Genomic DNA, 15973 nt, shown 5'->3' on the forward strand with positions numbered 1-15973 from the left:
AGTTCTGCAAGGTCCAGATTTGTGTTCAGAATTAATGAACTGAATAATCAACCATAAGAAGCGTTGATTAAAAATATTTAAATGGGTGAATTTGTGTTGCGTATCGTAACCAGAATTCAGGCACCACCACCACCACGATGAGAATGCCCAAAAAAAAATCATATCTCCAAACACTTGCTTTTTGTAACTGTACCTCTTGCACAGAGCCAAACACTACCTGAAGTGTATTCCAGTTATGCTTGCCACGAATGCCACTGATATGTACTGTCAGACCTGTTTTTGAGCGGAAAAAAAAAAAACTGCAAAACCAATTATTTTGCCAACATCTGATACGGACTTGACAAGGGACTAATTGCTAGGCTTACATTTCAGGAAGCAACTTATTTTGTGTTATTGGTGCCAATTAATACAAAGGTGGTGCATGGTGAATATACCATTTACAACTGGCATTGGTTCGATGTCACATAATCTCATTACCAGGTCAAGCTGGTACATGCGACAGACCCACATCTTTGCACACTAATTTGGAAAATGAAGGTATTCCTCCTGCCCCCAGCCCCTCTCCATTGTGCTCGGTAGTCACAGCAGCTGAGATATTTTGAAAAGTTCCTTGAAAACCTTCTTTGTAGTGGGTCCCCACATAAGTTTATCATGGGGAATTCAAATCCTGCACTACTTTTCTAACTCCAAGGCAGGCCTCTTGGCCAGATGCTGTTTTTATAGCAAGGACCACAGCACAGCCTGAACAACACAAAGACTTTAGGCTGAACTGAGGGTCACAAGAGTTTAGAATGGTTGTGGCAATGAGACCACTGAAAAAGACCAGTGTTCCCAAGAGCTCACAATCCTGAAGTGGCCATTGGCAAAAGCCTAGCTCTGAAAATTCCTACTGCAGAAAGAAAATGAATCGTGATAAGATTCTAATTAAAGCAAGAATTGCCTCCCATGAGTAATGATACCATGAGAAACAGAGATTACCTCAATCATCCCTGGGGTTTCCTGTGTGAATAGGTGCATGTGTGTGTGTGTGAGAGAGAGAGAGAGAGAAAGAATGACTTTTATAAATTAAAAGAAACACTGGCTCTAAAAAACTACAAACAATTTTGTGGCAATAGTTAGTTCATTCTTTTAAGAAATACTTATTAAGTGCTTATTATGAGCCACCAAGGGGCTAGAATGGTGAGGAAGAGAGGTTTGCTCCTCACCTTCATGTTGTTTAAAGTCTAACAAAGAACACCCAGCAACAACAACAACAACAAAAAGTGTGACACAAACTAGGACAGGAGAAGTTCAACGTTCAGGGGGCATGCTGCATTCTGGTGCATCTCAAAATACTCTGAGCGTTATCATATTCCAAGCCAGCATATCTATAACAACTGTCTATGTTGAATGTGCACTTTTAGACAATGGTGAAATGGAATTTTCCCACATGGTATTGCTTTCTAATTTGGCTCCAGTTTAAGAGTGGCTTGGATCTGAGCTAGAAGATCAGCACTTCTGAATCATTTACAGTTATGATGAACCCAGGTCTGAAGGTCTCATTCCACAGGATACTGCAGGGGGCAGAATAAGGATTTGAGACCCAAAGAGTCTCAAGTGAATATTAGTGGGATTCATTTGGGGCTCCAAAGCCTGGGCAAGAGTGAAAGTTCTTCTGGAATGACAAGTAAGCAAGGAACACCTTGTGAGTGAACAACTTTGTAAATTGCCACAAGCTATTCATGAGCTATCTAGAGCCACCTTAAAAATTAGAACTATGACTTTCCAAGTAGGCTCAAGAGAATTATTTAGAACTTTAGAGTTAGCATTAAATGGAAAAAAAAAATAACATTCTTATAGATCATATTCTTTAGGCCAAGTATAAAGGCTGAACGATCAAGAACAATTAGGTGAACATCTTTACGTTACCAGGCTGCTCTGATTAAGAGACATCACCAGCTTTGGAGGTACACTGTTGTTTACCATCAGGTCGTCTCTGACTGCTGGTGACCCTATGAATGAGTGATGTCCTCAACAGCCCTCCTCAGCTCCCACAGACTCATGCCCATGGCTCCCTTTATGGAGTCAATCCATCTCATATTTGGTGCTCCTCTTTTCCTGCTGCCTTCTACTTTTCCCAGCATTATTGTCTTTGCCAAAGAACCCTGCCTTCTCATGATATGCCCAAAGTAGGACAGAGCCTCATTCTTGTCATTTTTGCCTCCAGCGACAGTTCAGGCTTAATTTGCTCTAGGACCCACTTGTTCATATTTCTGAAAGTCCAGGGGATTCATACAGCTTTCTTCTAACACCGTCTTTCAAGTCACTCAACATTTTTCCTGTCAGCCTCCTTCACCGTCCAGCTTTTGCGCCCGTACATAGTAACTGGGAATACGGGGGTGTGGATAATCTTGGCCTTCGTCTCTAGGCACACTTCCTTACACTTGATGAGCTTTCCTAATTGTTTCGCTGCTGCCCTTACAAGTCTCAGTCTTCTCTTGATTTCTCAGCTGCAGTCCCCACCCCTATTCAAATCCCAACTCAGTACAATCTCAGATGTCTAATCCTGGGCAAATCCCTTAACTCTGCTTGTATTTGCATCATACGTAAAATGGGGAGAGTAAAACCCAGATGGCAGGACTGCTATGAGGATTAAATAATTAGCACAAAGCAGGAACTCATTGAAGAGAATCTCATGTTATTATCACTAATGGTATAAACTACTTTCTCTACATTATACTTTGCTTGAAGTCAGTATTTGGAAGACTTCAAAAAATACACTAAGGTCATTCACCCACGTGGCAAGAGAAGATGACAAGTTTCTCCCCACCTCCGCTATACAAACATGAAACTGGATCAGGGAGGGCTCTGCCCAAGGTCACAGAGTTGAGCCACCACCAATTCCCCGATTCCCTGTTTGGTGCTTCATTCACCAGAATCCTGTGCTATCAGTACCATGGGCTTATCTATTCCAAAACCACCCACTGCTGACCACTCAGGAAACTATTCAGTTTAATTCTGGCTCCTGGTCTCTCCCTATCATTCGGGTGTGGGATTTCCCCTTTCTGTGGCAATAGACAGTTTTGCTTAAACCTCCTTCCTGCTGTTTTCAGTGGTGTTCTGTAAACAAAGTCACTTGTGATGTCATCTCTCGCATTTCCATTGACCAGATTCTCTCTCCCTAGTGACTCATGTTGATCCTCACTCCTCTGGGATCCAGTTTTCATGAAGAATCAGCCAAGGAAGTCTTTCACTTAACCTATAATAAATTCAATTCCAGTAAAGCCTGGGAGAAGAAAATAGGCTAAACACTGTCACTTTGTTAACTCCAGGTAACCCCAAAAAGCTCTGCTTCATTCAGAGCAAACTTTTGCGATCTGCCAATTTATTATAGAATCCACTTTTCCCCCTGAACTCAGGTAATTTTATATTCTTATTTATAGAACCAACCTCCACACTGCAGTGTGTGTATGTATATATGTGCGTGTATATATGTATACGTGTATGTATATATGTATATACACATACACACCACATTTTCTTTATCCATTCATCCATTGATGGACACTTAGGTTGCTTCCATATCTTGGCTATTAAAATAATGCTGCAATGAACATGGGGATACAGACAACTTCTCAAGTTAGTGTTGTGTCTTCCTTTGAATAAATACCAAGAAGTGGAATTGCTGGATAATCTGGTAATTCTATTTTTAATTCTCTGAGGAACCTCCACATTGTTTTCCGTAGTGGCTGCACAAATTTACATTCCCCCCAACAGAGCATAAGAGTTCCCTTTTCTCCACATCCTTGCCAACACTTGTCATTTCCTGTCTTTTTGATAACAGCCATTCTAACAGGTGTGAAGTGATATCTCATTGTGGTTTTTATTTACATTTCCCTGATGACTAGTAATGTTGAGCACCTCTTCAAGTACCTGTGGGCCATCTGTATGTCTTCTTTGGAAAATTATCTATTCAGGTCTTCTGCCCATTTTTTAATAGGATTGGGTTTTTTGCTATTGGGTTGTATGAGTTCTTTATACATTTTGGATATTAACCCTTTATCAGATATAATATATTATTTGCAAATGTTTCCTCCCATTCGGTAGGTTGCCTTTTCATTTTGTTGATGGTTTCCCTTACTGTGCAGAGGCTTTTTAGTTTGATGTAGCCCCACTTATTTTTGCTTTTGTTGCCTTTGTTTTGGTGTCAAATCCAAAAACTCCTTGCCAAGATCAATGTCCAGGAGCTTACCCCCTATGTTTCTTCTAGGAGTTTTATGGTTTCGGTCTTACATTCAAGTCTTTAATCCATTTTGAGTTGATTTTTGTGTATGGTGTGAGACAGTGGCCCAGTTTCATTCTTTTGCATGTGGGAACCCAGTTTTCCCAACACCATTTACTGAAGAGACGGTCCTTTTCTCATTGTATATTCTTGACTCTTTGTCCTAAATTAATTGACCGTATGCGCATAGGTTTAATTCTGGACTGTCTCTTCTGTTCATCTATGTGTCTGTAAAAGTGCTATATTTTGGGGTAATTTTACAGTGCAAGTTCTAGAATATTTTCCATAGGAATCAGCTAATACTTTAATTTCTTGATATTTTTCCATTCCTTGTTAAACTCTCAGCAACTCTCAGACACTGTGATGGTGAGGAATTTCATTACATAATGAAAGGGAAAATTGTGTATTAGAAGAAACATTTTAGCGAATTATTTTGAAGGTTTAAGAAAAAGATTTAAATGTCATCCTTTAAAAATCTCTGATTGTGCTCTTTGCAGGTGTTTCTACTTTCTCATCTTTACTCTGTATATACCCATTACAAATCCCAGTAATAAAGTTAGACAATGGCAACACAGGTCCATTTGGGTTAACAACTGCTTTAGGAAATTCCAGTCTTGCCAAGTCATTTTTCCCTCTACCAGGTGAAATATATGCATTAATATTTCCAGAATAGTGGACACATCTAACATATTGCTATTTGGTCCCTGGTGTTGGCAGTCTTTGGAATTTTCAACATTGAGTGCCATTCTATCAAGCAACAGAAAACTCCAGTTGTGGAGCACTTGGACAAACATACATTTGTCATATCTTTTACCGAAATTGCCATTTCCTTTCTCTTGAAATGAGCACATCTTATCTTTCTGAGGGCTGGGGAAGGAAAAAGTGCTTTAGAACCAGCCAAGATTAAACAATTCACACACGCACGCACACACGTACATGCACACTCACACTCATATCCTCCCTCTCTGGCATAATTTCTGACTTCCAAATTTGCATCCCAAGGCGGAGGTAGGTGTCGCTTGAAGCGCCAGCTTTGAGCCGCTCCAAGCATCTGTCTGACAAAAAGCAAGCGGAAGTGACTGAGAAGTCCCTTCTGGGACTGGTGCCTCCCCTCTGGGGTCCACGACTCTCCCTTCGCACTCCGCTCCCCCGCCCCTTATCCCCTAAACCGGGGCAGTCTGGGGTGCCGAAGTCCCCGCCCCCTTTTGCTGCCCAGAACAGTTCTTAACCTTTTTTGGACCGGGCACCTACAGAATGTTACGGACCCTTTCGGGATGGCGACAGTGGTTGGGGAAAGCAGCTTAAAAGCTTTTCGAAATTTTCAGGAGACCATGCGTTTGAAACACACCTCAAACAACAAGATTAAGAGCCCCATCTCTAAAACTCTTGACTTGGTGCGGTTAAATCGAGAGTGGAGCTCAGATGCCAAATCTCGTCCCCAGTGAGAAACTGTAGAAAGGGAAGGCGCTCCTGCACTGGGACGCTTTCACTTGTAAGAAACCAAAAGAAGGGGATAATCAGGGACAGAAATTCATAAAGTGGGGGAAAGAGCAGAAGGTGAGGATTTATGCAAAGAGATGGGTACTAAGGAGAGAGAAAGAGAAAAGGAAAGAGAGAAATAAGGGAAATACTGAGAGGCACAGTGGGAGAGGGGGAAGAGACCACAGGGAGAGAAAAGGTCGCAGTGACCGAGCGGCATAGAAAGACATGGTGAAGAAGAGAAAAAAAGAGATTCGGAAGGGAGACAGCAGAGAGAAGAGAAGAGACGAGAGACAGAGACTGACTGCGAGCGCCAGGAAAAGGAGAGAACTTTCTCTGCTCTCTCTCCGGGGCAGGGAGACTCAGCAAAGCCCGTCTCCACGAGGTGGCGGGACCGCGATCGGCTGCCCCGGCGCTCCCGGCGCCTCTGGCCTCCGCCTCCTGCAGCCGGAGGCCGGCTGGGAGTCCTGCACCGGCCGAGGAGGGGACACGGTCTGGAAGGAGGCGGTCCCGCTCGCTTCGCTTTCTCCTCCCCTCTCCTCCTAGAGGCGGGCACCGGGGGTATTTGAGCGGCGGAGGACCCGCGGCCCCCCCGCCTCCGCCCCCCAGCCCCCCATTCAAGAAGCCGCTCCGCTATCCCCGCCAGCACAGGGCGCCCGGCGCGCCTCGGAGCGCACGTTCCGCGCTTTCTCCGGCCCGCTCCCTGGACATTATGCGGCCGAGCAGCCGAGCCCCAGTCCTCCTCCTCCTCCTCCTTCTCCTCCTGCGGCCCGAGCGGCTCAGCTCTCGGCAGGCGGCGGCGTTGCTCAGCCGAGCGCAGACGGGACCCTCGCGGCGAGCCCTCAGCGACTCCTAAAGTCAAAAGTTGGCGGCGGGCGCTGGGCTCCGCGCGCTCTCCGCGGCCGCTGCCTCGCGTCGCCGCCGCAGCCAAGGAGGGCAGGAGGGAGGGGGGTGGGGGCAGCGGGGGGAGGGGTGGGGAGCACCATGCAGTTTGTATCCTGGGCCACACTGCTAACGCTCCTGGTGCGGGACCTAGCCGAGATGGGGAGCCCAGACGCCGCGGCGGCCGTGCGCAAGGACAGGATACACCCGAGGCAAGGTAACGAGGCTCCGGCCCCCGGCACCCCTCTGCCCCTGTCACCACCTCCCCAGCCTCCGCGCCCGGGAGCGGGCACCCCGCAGCGGAGGCCTCTTTTCCTTTTCCTAGAAAGAATTATCTCCCGCTTTGCGGTCTCTCCCTTCTTTAGGTCATTCCCAGCCAATTTCTAGAGAGAGGCGCTGTGGAACGAATTTAGTCCCCCCAACCCCCCGACACACACACTTTGCTTTTAGCCTGATCTTTCCCCTTCCCCACTCCCATGCCCCAAACTATAGTTACTTAGTAACTGGGGGCACCAGATAGCGGCATGTTCTATTTTACTCAGGGTATTTATCAGGATCTGAATTTATCTTATGTATTTTGACTTGTTCATTGTCTGGCTCGGAATCGTGTATCCTCGGCACCTAGCGCAGTTCCTGGCACACAGTAGGTGTTCAACAAATATTTGTCCAATAACTGAAGGTGAAGGGACTGACTGGAATGGGCAAAAAGCTCTGGAAAATAACTCAGGACAAAGCCCCCACCTTCATTTTAAATTAAAACTTGCGGAAAATTGAATTATTGGTTCATGTGCCTCTCTTCTCTCTGCAGTGAAATTATTAGAGACCTTGAGCGAATACGAAATCGCGTCTCCCATCCGAGTGAACGCTCTCGGAGAACCCTTTCCCACGAACGTGCACTTCAAAAGAAGGCGACGGAGCATTAACTCTGCCTCTGACCCCTGGCCTGCCTTCGCCTCCTCCTCTTCCTCCTCTACCTCCTCCCAGGCGCATTACCGCCTCTCCGCCTTCGGCCAGCAGTTTCTATTTAATCTCACCGCCCATGCCGGATTTATCGCTCCACTGTTCACTGTCACCCTCCTCGGGGCGCCTGGGGTGAACCAGACAAAGTTTTATTCCGAGGAGGAAGCGGAACTCAAGCACTGTTTCTACAAAGGCCATGTCAATACCAAGTCCGAGCACACGGCAGTCATCAGCCTCTGCTCAGGAATGGTAAGTGGGCGCGCGCCCCCCTCCTCTCCTCCCCTCCCGCCTTCTCACTCGCTTCTGGAAGACTTAATTGCTCTCTAGCCTAAGACCCTCACTGCGCCGAACCTCCGCTCTGGCGTTAAATGTCAGCTAGAAACTCGTTTGCGTCGTGCGGTTTGGGTGGCTAGCCGCTTGCGTGCGCTTACACTCCAGAGGAGCCCACGCATCCGCCCCGAGGGGATTCTGGATGTGTCGGAGCTTTCTAGGGTCAGAACTCGGCTCAGCTGCGCGTTGCCCAACGCCAGAGGCGGCTTGGAAGTCGGTTTCCAAACTCGGAGAGAGTTGCCCTTCCTTGCAGCAAACTCGGCCGCCCAGGAGCGGAGCAGCTGAGCGCAGGGAGGACCCGAATCCTCATTGGCGCGTCTTGAGATGGGGGTGTGGGCTGAGGATCCCCAGCCTCGGGTACGGGGAGTTCCTTCTGTGTGTCGTGGAGGGCGGTGCGTAACGTAGAGTCCCCATGTTCTCTCAGGGCCTTTTTTCACGCGCCAGGAACCCTGAGGCTAAACAGGATTGACAGGGAACAGGTCCCGTCCCAGGAACGGAAGGGTGGGCCGAGGGCTCTGGGGGCGGGGAAGAGGGTGGAGCCTGTGCTAGACGCTTTGAATTAGGGTGGAAACTAGGAATGGGGGGTGCGGCACAGTCCGACTCTGCACCCTGCTGGCGGGGTGGCCCCGAGAAGCAGAAATGGTGGGAGAGAGCTTGAGGAGGCTGCCCAGATGAGGTTTCGGTTCCTCTGGGGTTTCCACCCATAGGGGTTCCAGAGAATTGGAAAAGGGAGCCTGCGGTGCACGTTTCCCTAGAGAGGGAAGCGAGAGGGCGCGGCGGCCACCTCCCTGCGCTGCAAAATACGCACTTAGCAGGGGATCCAAGCTGGTACCCCGACCGGCTGCTTACCTCCCCCCATCCCCACCCCCACCTGCCCTTCAGTAGGTCCTATACGACGTCCGCCCTCTCCTATGACACTTGAGGACCCACTATAAAGTTCTGGCCCAAGCGAGAGTGGTCCTTGACTTTCCCAAGCGACGTGCGTTTCTGCCACGCGCGTGTGACGCAGAAACTTTCCCCGGTCAGGCTCCTACAACGCACGGCGCTGTGTGCCTTGCGTCCCGGTGATGCGTTTTCTCTTCCCCTGAGCACTCACACTCCCCGCTGTCACCTTTTCTAAGTGGGAGCAAGGATACTTACCCCGGACGCTCTGCTGCCTTGTCCGCGCGCTGCTCGTGGATCCAGAGTACCCCGTCTAGATGTCGCGTCTATCTCGGCTGCTCAATGGAGAGGTCCGGTGGGGAGCGAGGCAAACTTGAAGACTGGGCGCGGGGGAAGGTTTAGCCTGCTAGGATACAGGGATGGGGGATGAGACCCTTTAGCCCCCAGCAAAGCGCCCGGAGCCGCAGCGCTCTGTGGACGTGGTTTGGGGGTGGGCGGAGACGGCAGTTTGGCGAAGGAGCAGGGGCTGTTGCAGTGAGTCATCGCTGCCCCAAGATCTAGGGCCAGAGCGCAGGAATCCTGTGCTTCGAAAGGTTATGGCCCCGGTGCTCATAAGTCAGGCTTCAGAACCCGGGGCATCAGAGCGTCCCCAGATCCCGACATGGTAACCCCCAATTCCAGAACCTTAAGGGTAGGGCTGCGTGTGTACGTCAAGTTTGTAAACAGCCTTTACTCCTCCTCCATCCCCGCCTCCGCACCCTGCTGAGTGGCCCCTGCAGTTGTATAAATATTTTGCTGCGCAGGACCTTAATTTCCATTGGCAATTTTAGGTGGCAGCTCACACGTGGGACTGCCAGTGGTAACTCTGGGAACTGAGGGACGGGACTTCAGAAAGGACCGCCTACACCACGATAACCCCATTTATATTGCGTTTAATTTGCACTCTGCGTCTTTGGGAGAGAAAAGAGTCGGCATACATCTTAAGGATATGCGCGCTGGCTGTTACTATCTTAAGCGGTTAGTCTAGCTCTAAAACCCTCGTCCCTTTACCTGCCTTCCGGAATTTGTCTTTCCTCCCAAGACTTACCTTTACCATTTCTGTAGCAGTAGTATCATGATGTTCCAGTGGCCCACCCAGGGAATCTTTCACTCTTTAGACAAGGCCATGCCAGCCGTCCCCTTCCCCTGACCCCACACCAGCCAGTTATCAGTTTCCCTTAATTCCATCTCAGATATGTCTCTCGCCTCTTCTGTACATCCCTACCCTAATTCTAGCCTTCTCTGCTTCTCTCCCCCTCTCTCCTTAGGACTGATGTCTAAGAAATATTTCCATCTAGGTGCTTCTTCAGTCTTTTCTCTCTAATCGCTGCCACACACCACTAACAGATCAGTGATGACTAGGAGCAAGATCTCCTTGGTACCCTATTTGCTTACTTTGCATAGCTCCCCATTGCCTAGTGGACAACTAGAAATTCCTTCATCACACACTTCAGATCATTTAGAATCTACCTTCTCACCTCTCTCACATCCGCAAATCCATTCCCATCTCTCAAGCTTTTCTCCACAAATCCTGTATTTCTTGCAATCTGCTTTTGCTTCTGTCTCTGAATTTTCCTTCCATTCTAGTCCTATCTCTTTGCCTTTGGGCCTTTGAATTTACTTGGTCATCTCACCCAGCTTCACATGCTCAGATCATACCCTCTTTTAAAGAGTAACTTACATATCTTCTTCCCCAGGAAACCTCTTCCTAGTCCTTCAGGCTGCTGTCCTTTCTGTCTCTCTCCACCTTCGTAGACACTTATCTGTATCTCGTATGATGCTTGGCATGCTCTCCCTTGTTATTATAGTTCTTGGTACCCATGTTCTATCCTTTTCTCCTTGGCAGGAGGCTCAGCATCAATTCATTTCTCTCCCATATTTGAGCCTTGGATATGGTAGATACCTTAGTACGTATGTTTGAATAAATGGTCACCTTAACCAGGAAACGACTGCTTTTCAATCAAGCAGCTGTTTTGTGAACTGAAAACAAAATTAATTTGACTTCATATAGATACCATTTACTGAACTCTTATTATATGCCTGTGACTATAATAAGTACTTTATGTATGCATTATCTCACCCAAATCCTCCCCACAACCTAATGCTCAAAACAACTCATTTTGCAAATAAGGGCACAGAGGCGTAGAGAGTTCGAGACTTGCTGAAGGTCTCACACCTAGTGAGTGACAGAGTTGGGGTTCCCACTCGTTCTCTCTGAGCCATGCTTTTAACCACAGGCCAGAGACTGAGTCTGTGTTCCTCAAGAGAAGATCAGAGTTCTTTTTTAAAAAGGCATTGGACTAAAGCCAGGACACCTGAGTTCGAGACTCAGCACTGCCCCTATTCAGCTGCTTCCGGGTCTCTGGAGGGGGACTTTGGACAAGTCACTGCCTCCATCTGGGCCTTGGTTTCCCCTTTTACCAGTCAGAGGTGCCAGATCTTCACCAGATGAGCTCCAGGTTCTTTCCCAGTATCTATGGCCTGTCTCCAGTAGGTCTCACATGATGTGGTCAGCTTCTGCTCTGTGATTAGAGAGCACCCGAGTTGTATATTGAAAACAGGGCAAAGTGCTTGGGTGAGAATAAATTTGTTAAATCACTTCTCTGGAACCAACTACTCCGTGTCTTAGTCTGACCACACCAGCGCTATCCTCTCTTTTAGCCAGTGGCTCATGAATCACGTGGGGAGCTTTTTAAAAATAGATTCTAGACCTCACCCCTGGAAATTCTGAATCTGCAGAGATGGGGTAATGCCATAAATCTAAAATTTTAACTGAACTTCCCAGGCAATTTTGATGCTCAGCTGGGTTTGGGAACCTCAGTGTCGCAACCTAGTGCTTCGCAGACCTTATCCTACATAAGAATTCCCTGGAGTACTCATTAAAATTCCAGTTCCTGGGCCCTACCCCTAAAGATTTGGATTCAGTAGATGTGATTTGGAGTGGAAGGTGATTATTTGAATTTCTAACCAATTCCTGGATGCTGCTGCTGACTTTCAAGGACAGTCATTTCCCGTGTGTCCAGGGGAAAGTAAAAGGCCTCTGCCTTTTCTTTTCCAGTGTGGGGAAAAGGAAGAATGGAGGATCAACTTGATTTCTTCCTTTAAACACTGCCCACCGGCGTGGTGTGGAGAACTTTTCAGTGTTCTTGTAATGTGTGGTTTGAGTGGTTCAACCTGGAGCCATCATTTATCATTTACAAATTCTGTGGCTATGTGGGAAGGGGAGGAGGAGTTACCCCTTTCAAGGTGCATAGAATGAATGGCGAAAGCAAACTGGATGCTGGTGGTTAGAGGCTAACAGTAGCAACACCAGCGCCACTAATATGTTGTAAGCCTTTCCAAGATGTCGCTTTGCTAAGCACTTTATATGCATTATCTCATTTAATCTTCACAAAAACTCTTTACAGTAAGTACTTTTATCCCCAATTGACAATGAGGAAGCTGAAGCTCAGAGCAGTTAAAGATCGTACCCAAGGTGGGTGGGTAAGTCGTGGCGCTGGAAGTGGAACCTGGGGCAGCCTGACTCCAAAGTCTTGTATCATATGGCGCCCTATTGCAAAAGGAAGGAGTGGGGAGAGACTCATATGCCAATGTCACAGGCAGCACCACTTTGAGTGCCTTGTGGTCAACTCACGCTTCCTGAATTAGAATCAATGACCAGGCTTCCGTGGGCCAGCTTTTCCCTGTGGAGCTCAAACTTGTCCTTAAGTTTCCAGGCTGTCTTAACCCACAGAAACACCTCTTTCAACAGCCTGTCGGAGTTGGTATGATTAGAACTTGAGCAGCGTGGAAGTATTTCTTAGAGACAGATTTGGATAGCAGGTGCAATAAAATAGCGTCAAAGCAAGGGTATGGCAGAGAGTGAAAATAAACTGCTTCTCCAAATACGTCAGCAGCATTTTCAGTTTGAGCAGCCCTTGTGGGAAAGAGATTGAATCAAATGGTACCGTCTCTACTTGGCAATGTTTCCTTGTTTTTTCTCCCAGTGACTGAGTTATATTAAATCGGCCTCTCATCTCTTCATTTGCAGCTGGGCACATTCCGGTCCCATGATGGGGATTATTTTATTGAACCACTACTGCCCATTGATGAACAAGAAGATGAAGAGGAACAAAACAAACCCCACATTATCTATAGGCGCAGCACCCCCCACAGAGAGCCCTCAACAGGAAGGCATGTGTGTGACACCTCAGGTATTTGCTTCTTGCTCACGCCGAGATCCCAGCTCTGTGAGATGGGTTAATTGACATTCTACAGACATGTAGTTCCTTCAGTCTACAAAATGCTGCTATATATGTGGTCTTTTATTCAGTATTCGAGTGAGGTAGGTATATCCCCATTGTACAAACGTGGAAGCTGAAGAGAGGTTTAGTAACTGGTCCAAGGTTGCACAGCTAATGTGGCAAAACCTTTTGTTGAAGTTGCTAATTTTTAGGATTAAGCTTTAGTACTGTCTTGAGGCCGTTATACCCACATCCTCCATCAGCAGTTGCTTGTGTTCTCCTGGTGTCTTCGTGTTTTCTATTCATTTGGGTTTTTTTTTTTTTTATCATATAGGGTTATGAAAAATTCTTACAAATGGAATTCACAAAAACTTCTGTGTGTTTATTGGAATTTTCCTATCCGGTTAAGTTTAGCTAATATTCTATGCCTTCAGGAAAATATATGAATGGAACTATAGGTTGCACTGTCAGGTTTCAGTCAAATCTGTATATGCCCATCACTAGATTTCCTTCCATCCTGGCCAGATTCTTTGAGGCTTTATGCTGACGTGTTTGGCCATGGACGGAGATATGTCATTCTGGGCACCTTGGAAAGCTTCTGTTGTCTCTGTTTCTCAATCTGCAGTCTTGAAACAGCCCTTCCCTGTCTTTAAAGACTGGTTATTTTCTCCCTGATGATAGCTTATCATTAGAAATCCCTCCATTTGACCCTGTGTTTTAGGATGTTTGTTAAAATACTGTTTTTTATTCTTGGACTTCCTGTTTCTAAAACTTTGTCCTTCTCCCCATTCTTTACTTTTAAAAATTACTTCTCCACCTTAAATAAATTGTCAGGGTCTTTCTGGCATCTCCAAATAAGACCAAAATTCAAGAGCAACAGGGGGTTTCCTAAAATGCTTCCAAAGGGATCGTTCATTTCATCTCATACCTATATCACTTCTTTCCTGGTGACAGTGTGGTGTCCTTTCCCTCCTGGAATTATTATTTCTGCAGTGAATCCTTTAAGCAAAGGTAATGACGGCTGCTGATAACCTGGGAGTGGCCAAGCTGAAGAGTGTCGCATTGTTGATCTTTTGACTTCATCCTGTCCAGTGCTATGTTCTTACCACCAGGGCTGGATGGAATATATACGAAATATTCTTTGGAGAGTAAGACTCTCTAATGAGCCAAGGGGAGGGGGTGGGAAGCTGAGGGAGGAGTGTACTCGGAAACAATAGTCCCAGCAGCATTCACGGTGCCAACTGCCAGCTGCCGTAAGGGCAAGACATTTATCACCTTTTTTTGACAATGATAGTAAGAATGTTGACCTTTACTTCTTGACTTCTCAGATTTGAATTAGCAAGTGCGTATTTTATACCTCCATATAAACATATAGATAGCATGTGATAGAAAGGAAATAGGTGATTTTTCCTCTTCCATCTTATTAATATATGTTCAAAAGATACTCAGATAATATTTTCATTGATTAACTTATTGAACTGTGGTACTTTGTGATGTTCTTCTGCCCTAAAGTGGTTGCCAACCAGCATTTAAAAAAAACCCTACTAATTATTATGGTGCTATTCTCTACTGACCTTGTGCAAAGCACTTTACCTATGCTACTTCATGTAATCCTTACCACAACCCTGTGAGATGAGTACCATTCTTCCCTCCATTGTACCTGGTAAAGGAGGTGAGGCTTTCAAAGATGAAGCAATTTACCCAAGATCTCACACCTAGTCCATAATGACAACCCATGTCTGCCTGTCTTATTCCATGACCCATCTTCGCTGTGCAGGTATGATGCATATATGCGTGTGCATTTGGGTGTGAGAGAGAGAGAGAGCAAGAAGTCTTACTTAAGACTATCATTTAAAAATCCTCAGTATTCACTTTTTAAATTAATTACCCAAGTCGATGGACATTTGATTTTCTGGGCTGGAGAACTAGTCATTGTCAAGTCCTGTTAAAAACACAAAGAAGAGGAAATCTGATAAGGTGAAGGTTGAGGACAATGGAAGATGCCTTAATTTTTCAAAAAAGTTTATTTGGCTTTTAGTCATTGTTGGTATTGGGCCTTTATGTACCTCCTTTCAAATCACCAATATCAACTTTTAGTTTTCCTTCTGGTTTTTGCTTTCCAATGACCAATATGGCGGGCCGTTCTTTCATCCCGTGTGATGAATTAGGAGCCCAGCAGTTTTGATTGGCTCTTCCGAAGGTTGCTGCTGGACTATGCCCTTCTGGTTTCTCTCTTCCAGCTGCTTCTGCACCCCTTCTTTGAATTCAGATGCAGGAGGCTCAAAACAGTTGGAAAGAACTTTGGAATATGGCACAATTCACCAGCAGCCATTAGAGGGACGAAGCAGCAGGTCACGGAAACCTCCAAGACCAGGTAGCCTTTGCACAGGGAGTGAAAGTAGGTTGGGGGTGGGAGAAGTCCCTCTGGCCAGAGAGGAAAATATTTTCTCTGCAGAATATCAATCCCTTCAACTTCAGGGATTCCCACCCCTGGCCCCGCCCCAGAGCAGTGGTTGGTAACCAGAGTAAACTTTAGAAGTACCCTGGGAGCCTCATACAAATGCAGATTCTTTAAAAAAACAAACAAACAAACCCCTTTCCCAGGCAAGTGAGATGGAGCAAGAATCAGTGGGTTTACTAAGTGCTCCAAGTGATTCAGAAGTTCAGCTAAATGTGAGCGTCCCTGCGAAAGTTGGATTTAAGGCAGTAGCCACTGTCCGTCGCTTGCTGCTTGCATTGCCCTGGACCTGGCTTTTTCCATCAATGCCTTCTATGTCTTCTCATAGGATGATAGAATATTTGAGCTAGAAGAAACCTTGGTGGTCAGCACTAAGCTAACAGATTAATTCTGTACAGATGAGCAAACTGAAGTGTGGGATGTTAAGTTACTTATTTCCAGGAGTGATACCCTATATAT

At 46.5% G+C, this 15973-nt stretch overlaps 1 protein-coding gene across 6 annotated transcripts in view; it reads left to right on the forward strand.

The window, feature by feature from the left end:
* The first annotated feature begins 6270 nt into the window (after positions 1 to 6270).
* The window catches only part of ADAMTS9 (ADAM metallopeptidase with thrombospondin type 1 motif 9), a 165667-nt gene continuing 155964 nt past the window's right edge, over positions 6271 to 15973 (forward strand). For 3 of the 6 annotated variants that reach the window (XM_070574771.1, XM_070574768.1, XM_070574769.1), the window contains exons 1-3: positions 6341 to 6839; positions 7431 to 7831; positions 12864 to 13026. In XM_070574771.1, coding sequence (XP_070430872.1) covers positions 6725 to 6839; positions 7431 to 7831; positions 12864 to 13026 — 679 coding nt within the window. In that variant the 5' untranslated portion in view covers positions 6341 to 6724. Of the gene's footprint in view, positions 6840 to 7430; positions 7832 to 12863; positions 13027 to 15973 lie in introns of all 6 variants that reach the window. The other 3 variants (XM_070574766.1, XM_070574772.1, XM_070574770.1) reach the window with 2 other exon arrangements.

This window comes from Equus przewalskii, chromosome 15 (genome assembly GCF_037783145.1).
Source record: "Equus przewalskii isolate Varuska chromosome 15, EquPr2, whole genome shotgun sequence".
Lineage (NCBI taxonomy): Eukaryota > Metazoa > Chordata > Mammalia > Perissodactyla > Equidae > Equus > Equus przewalskii.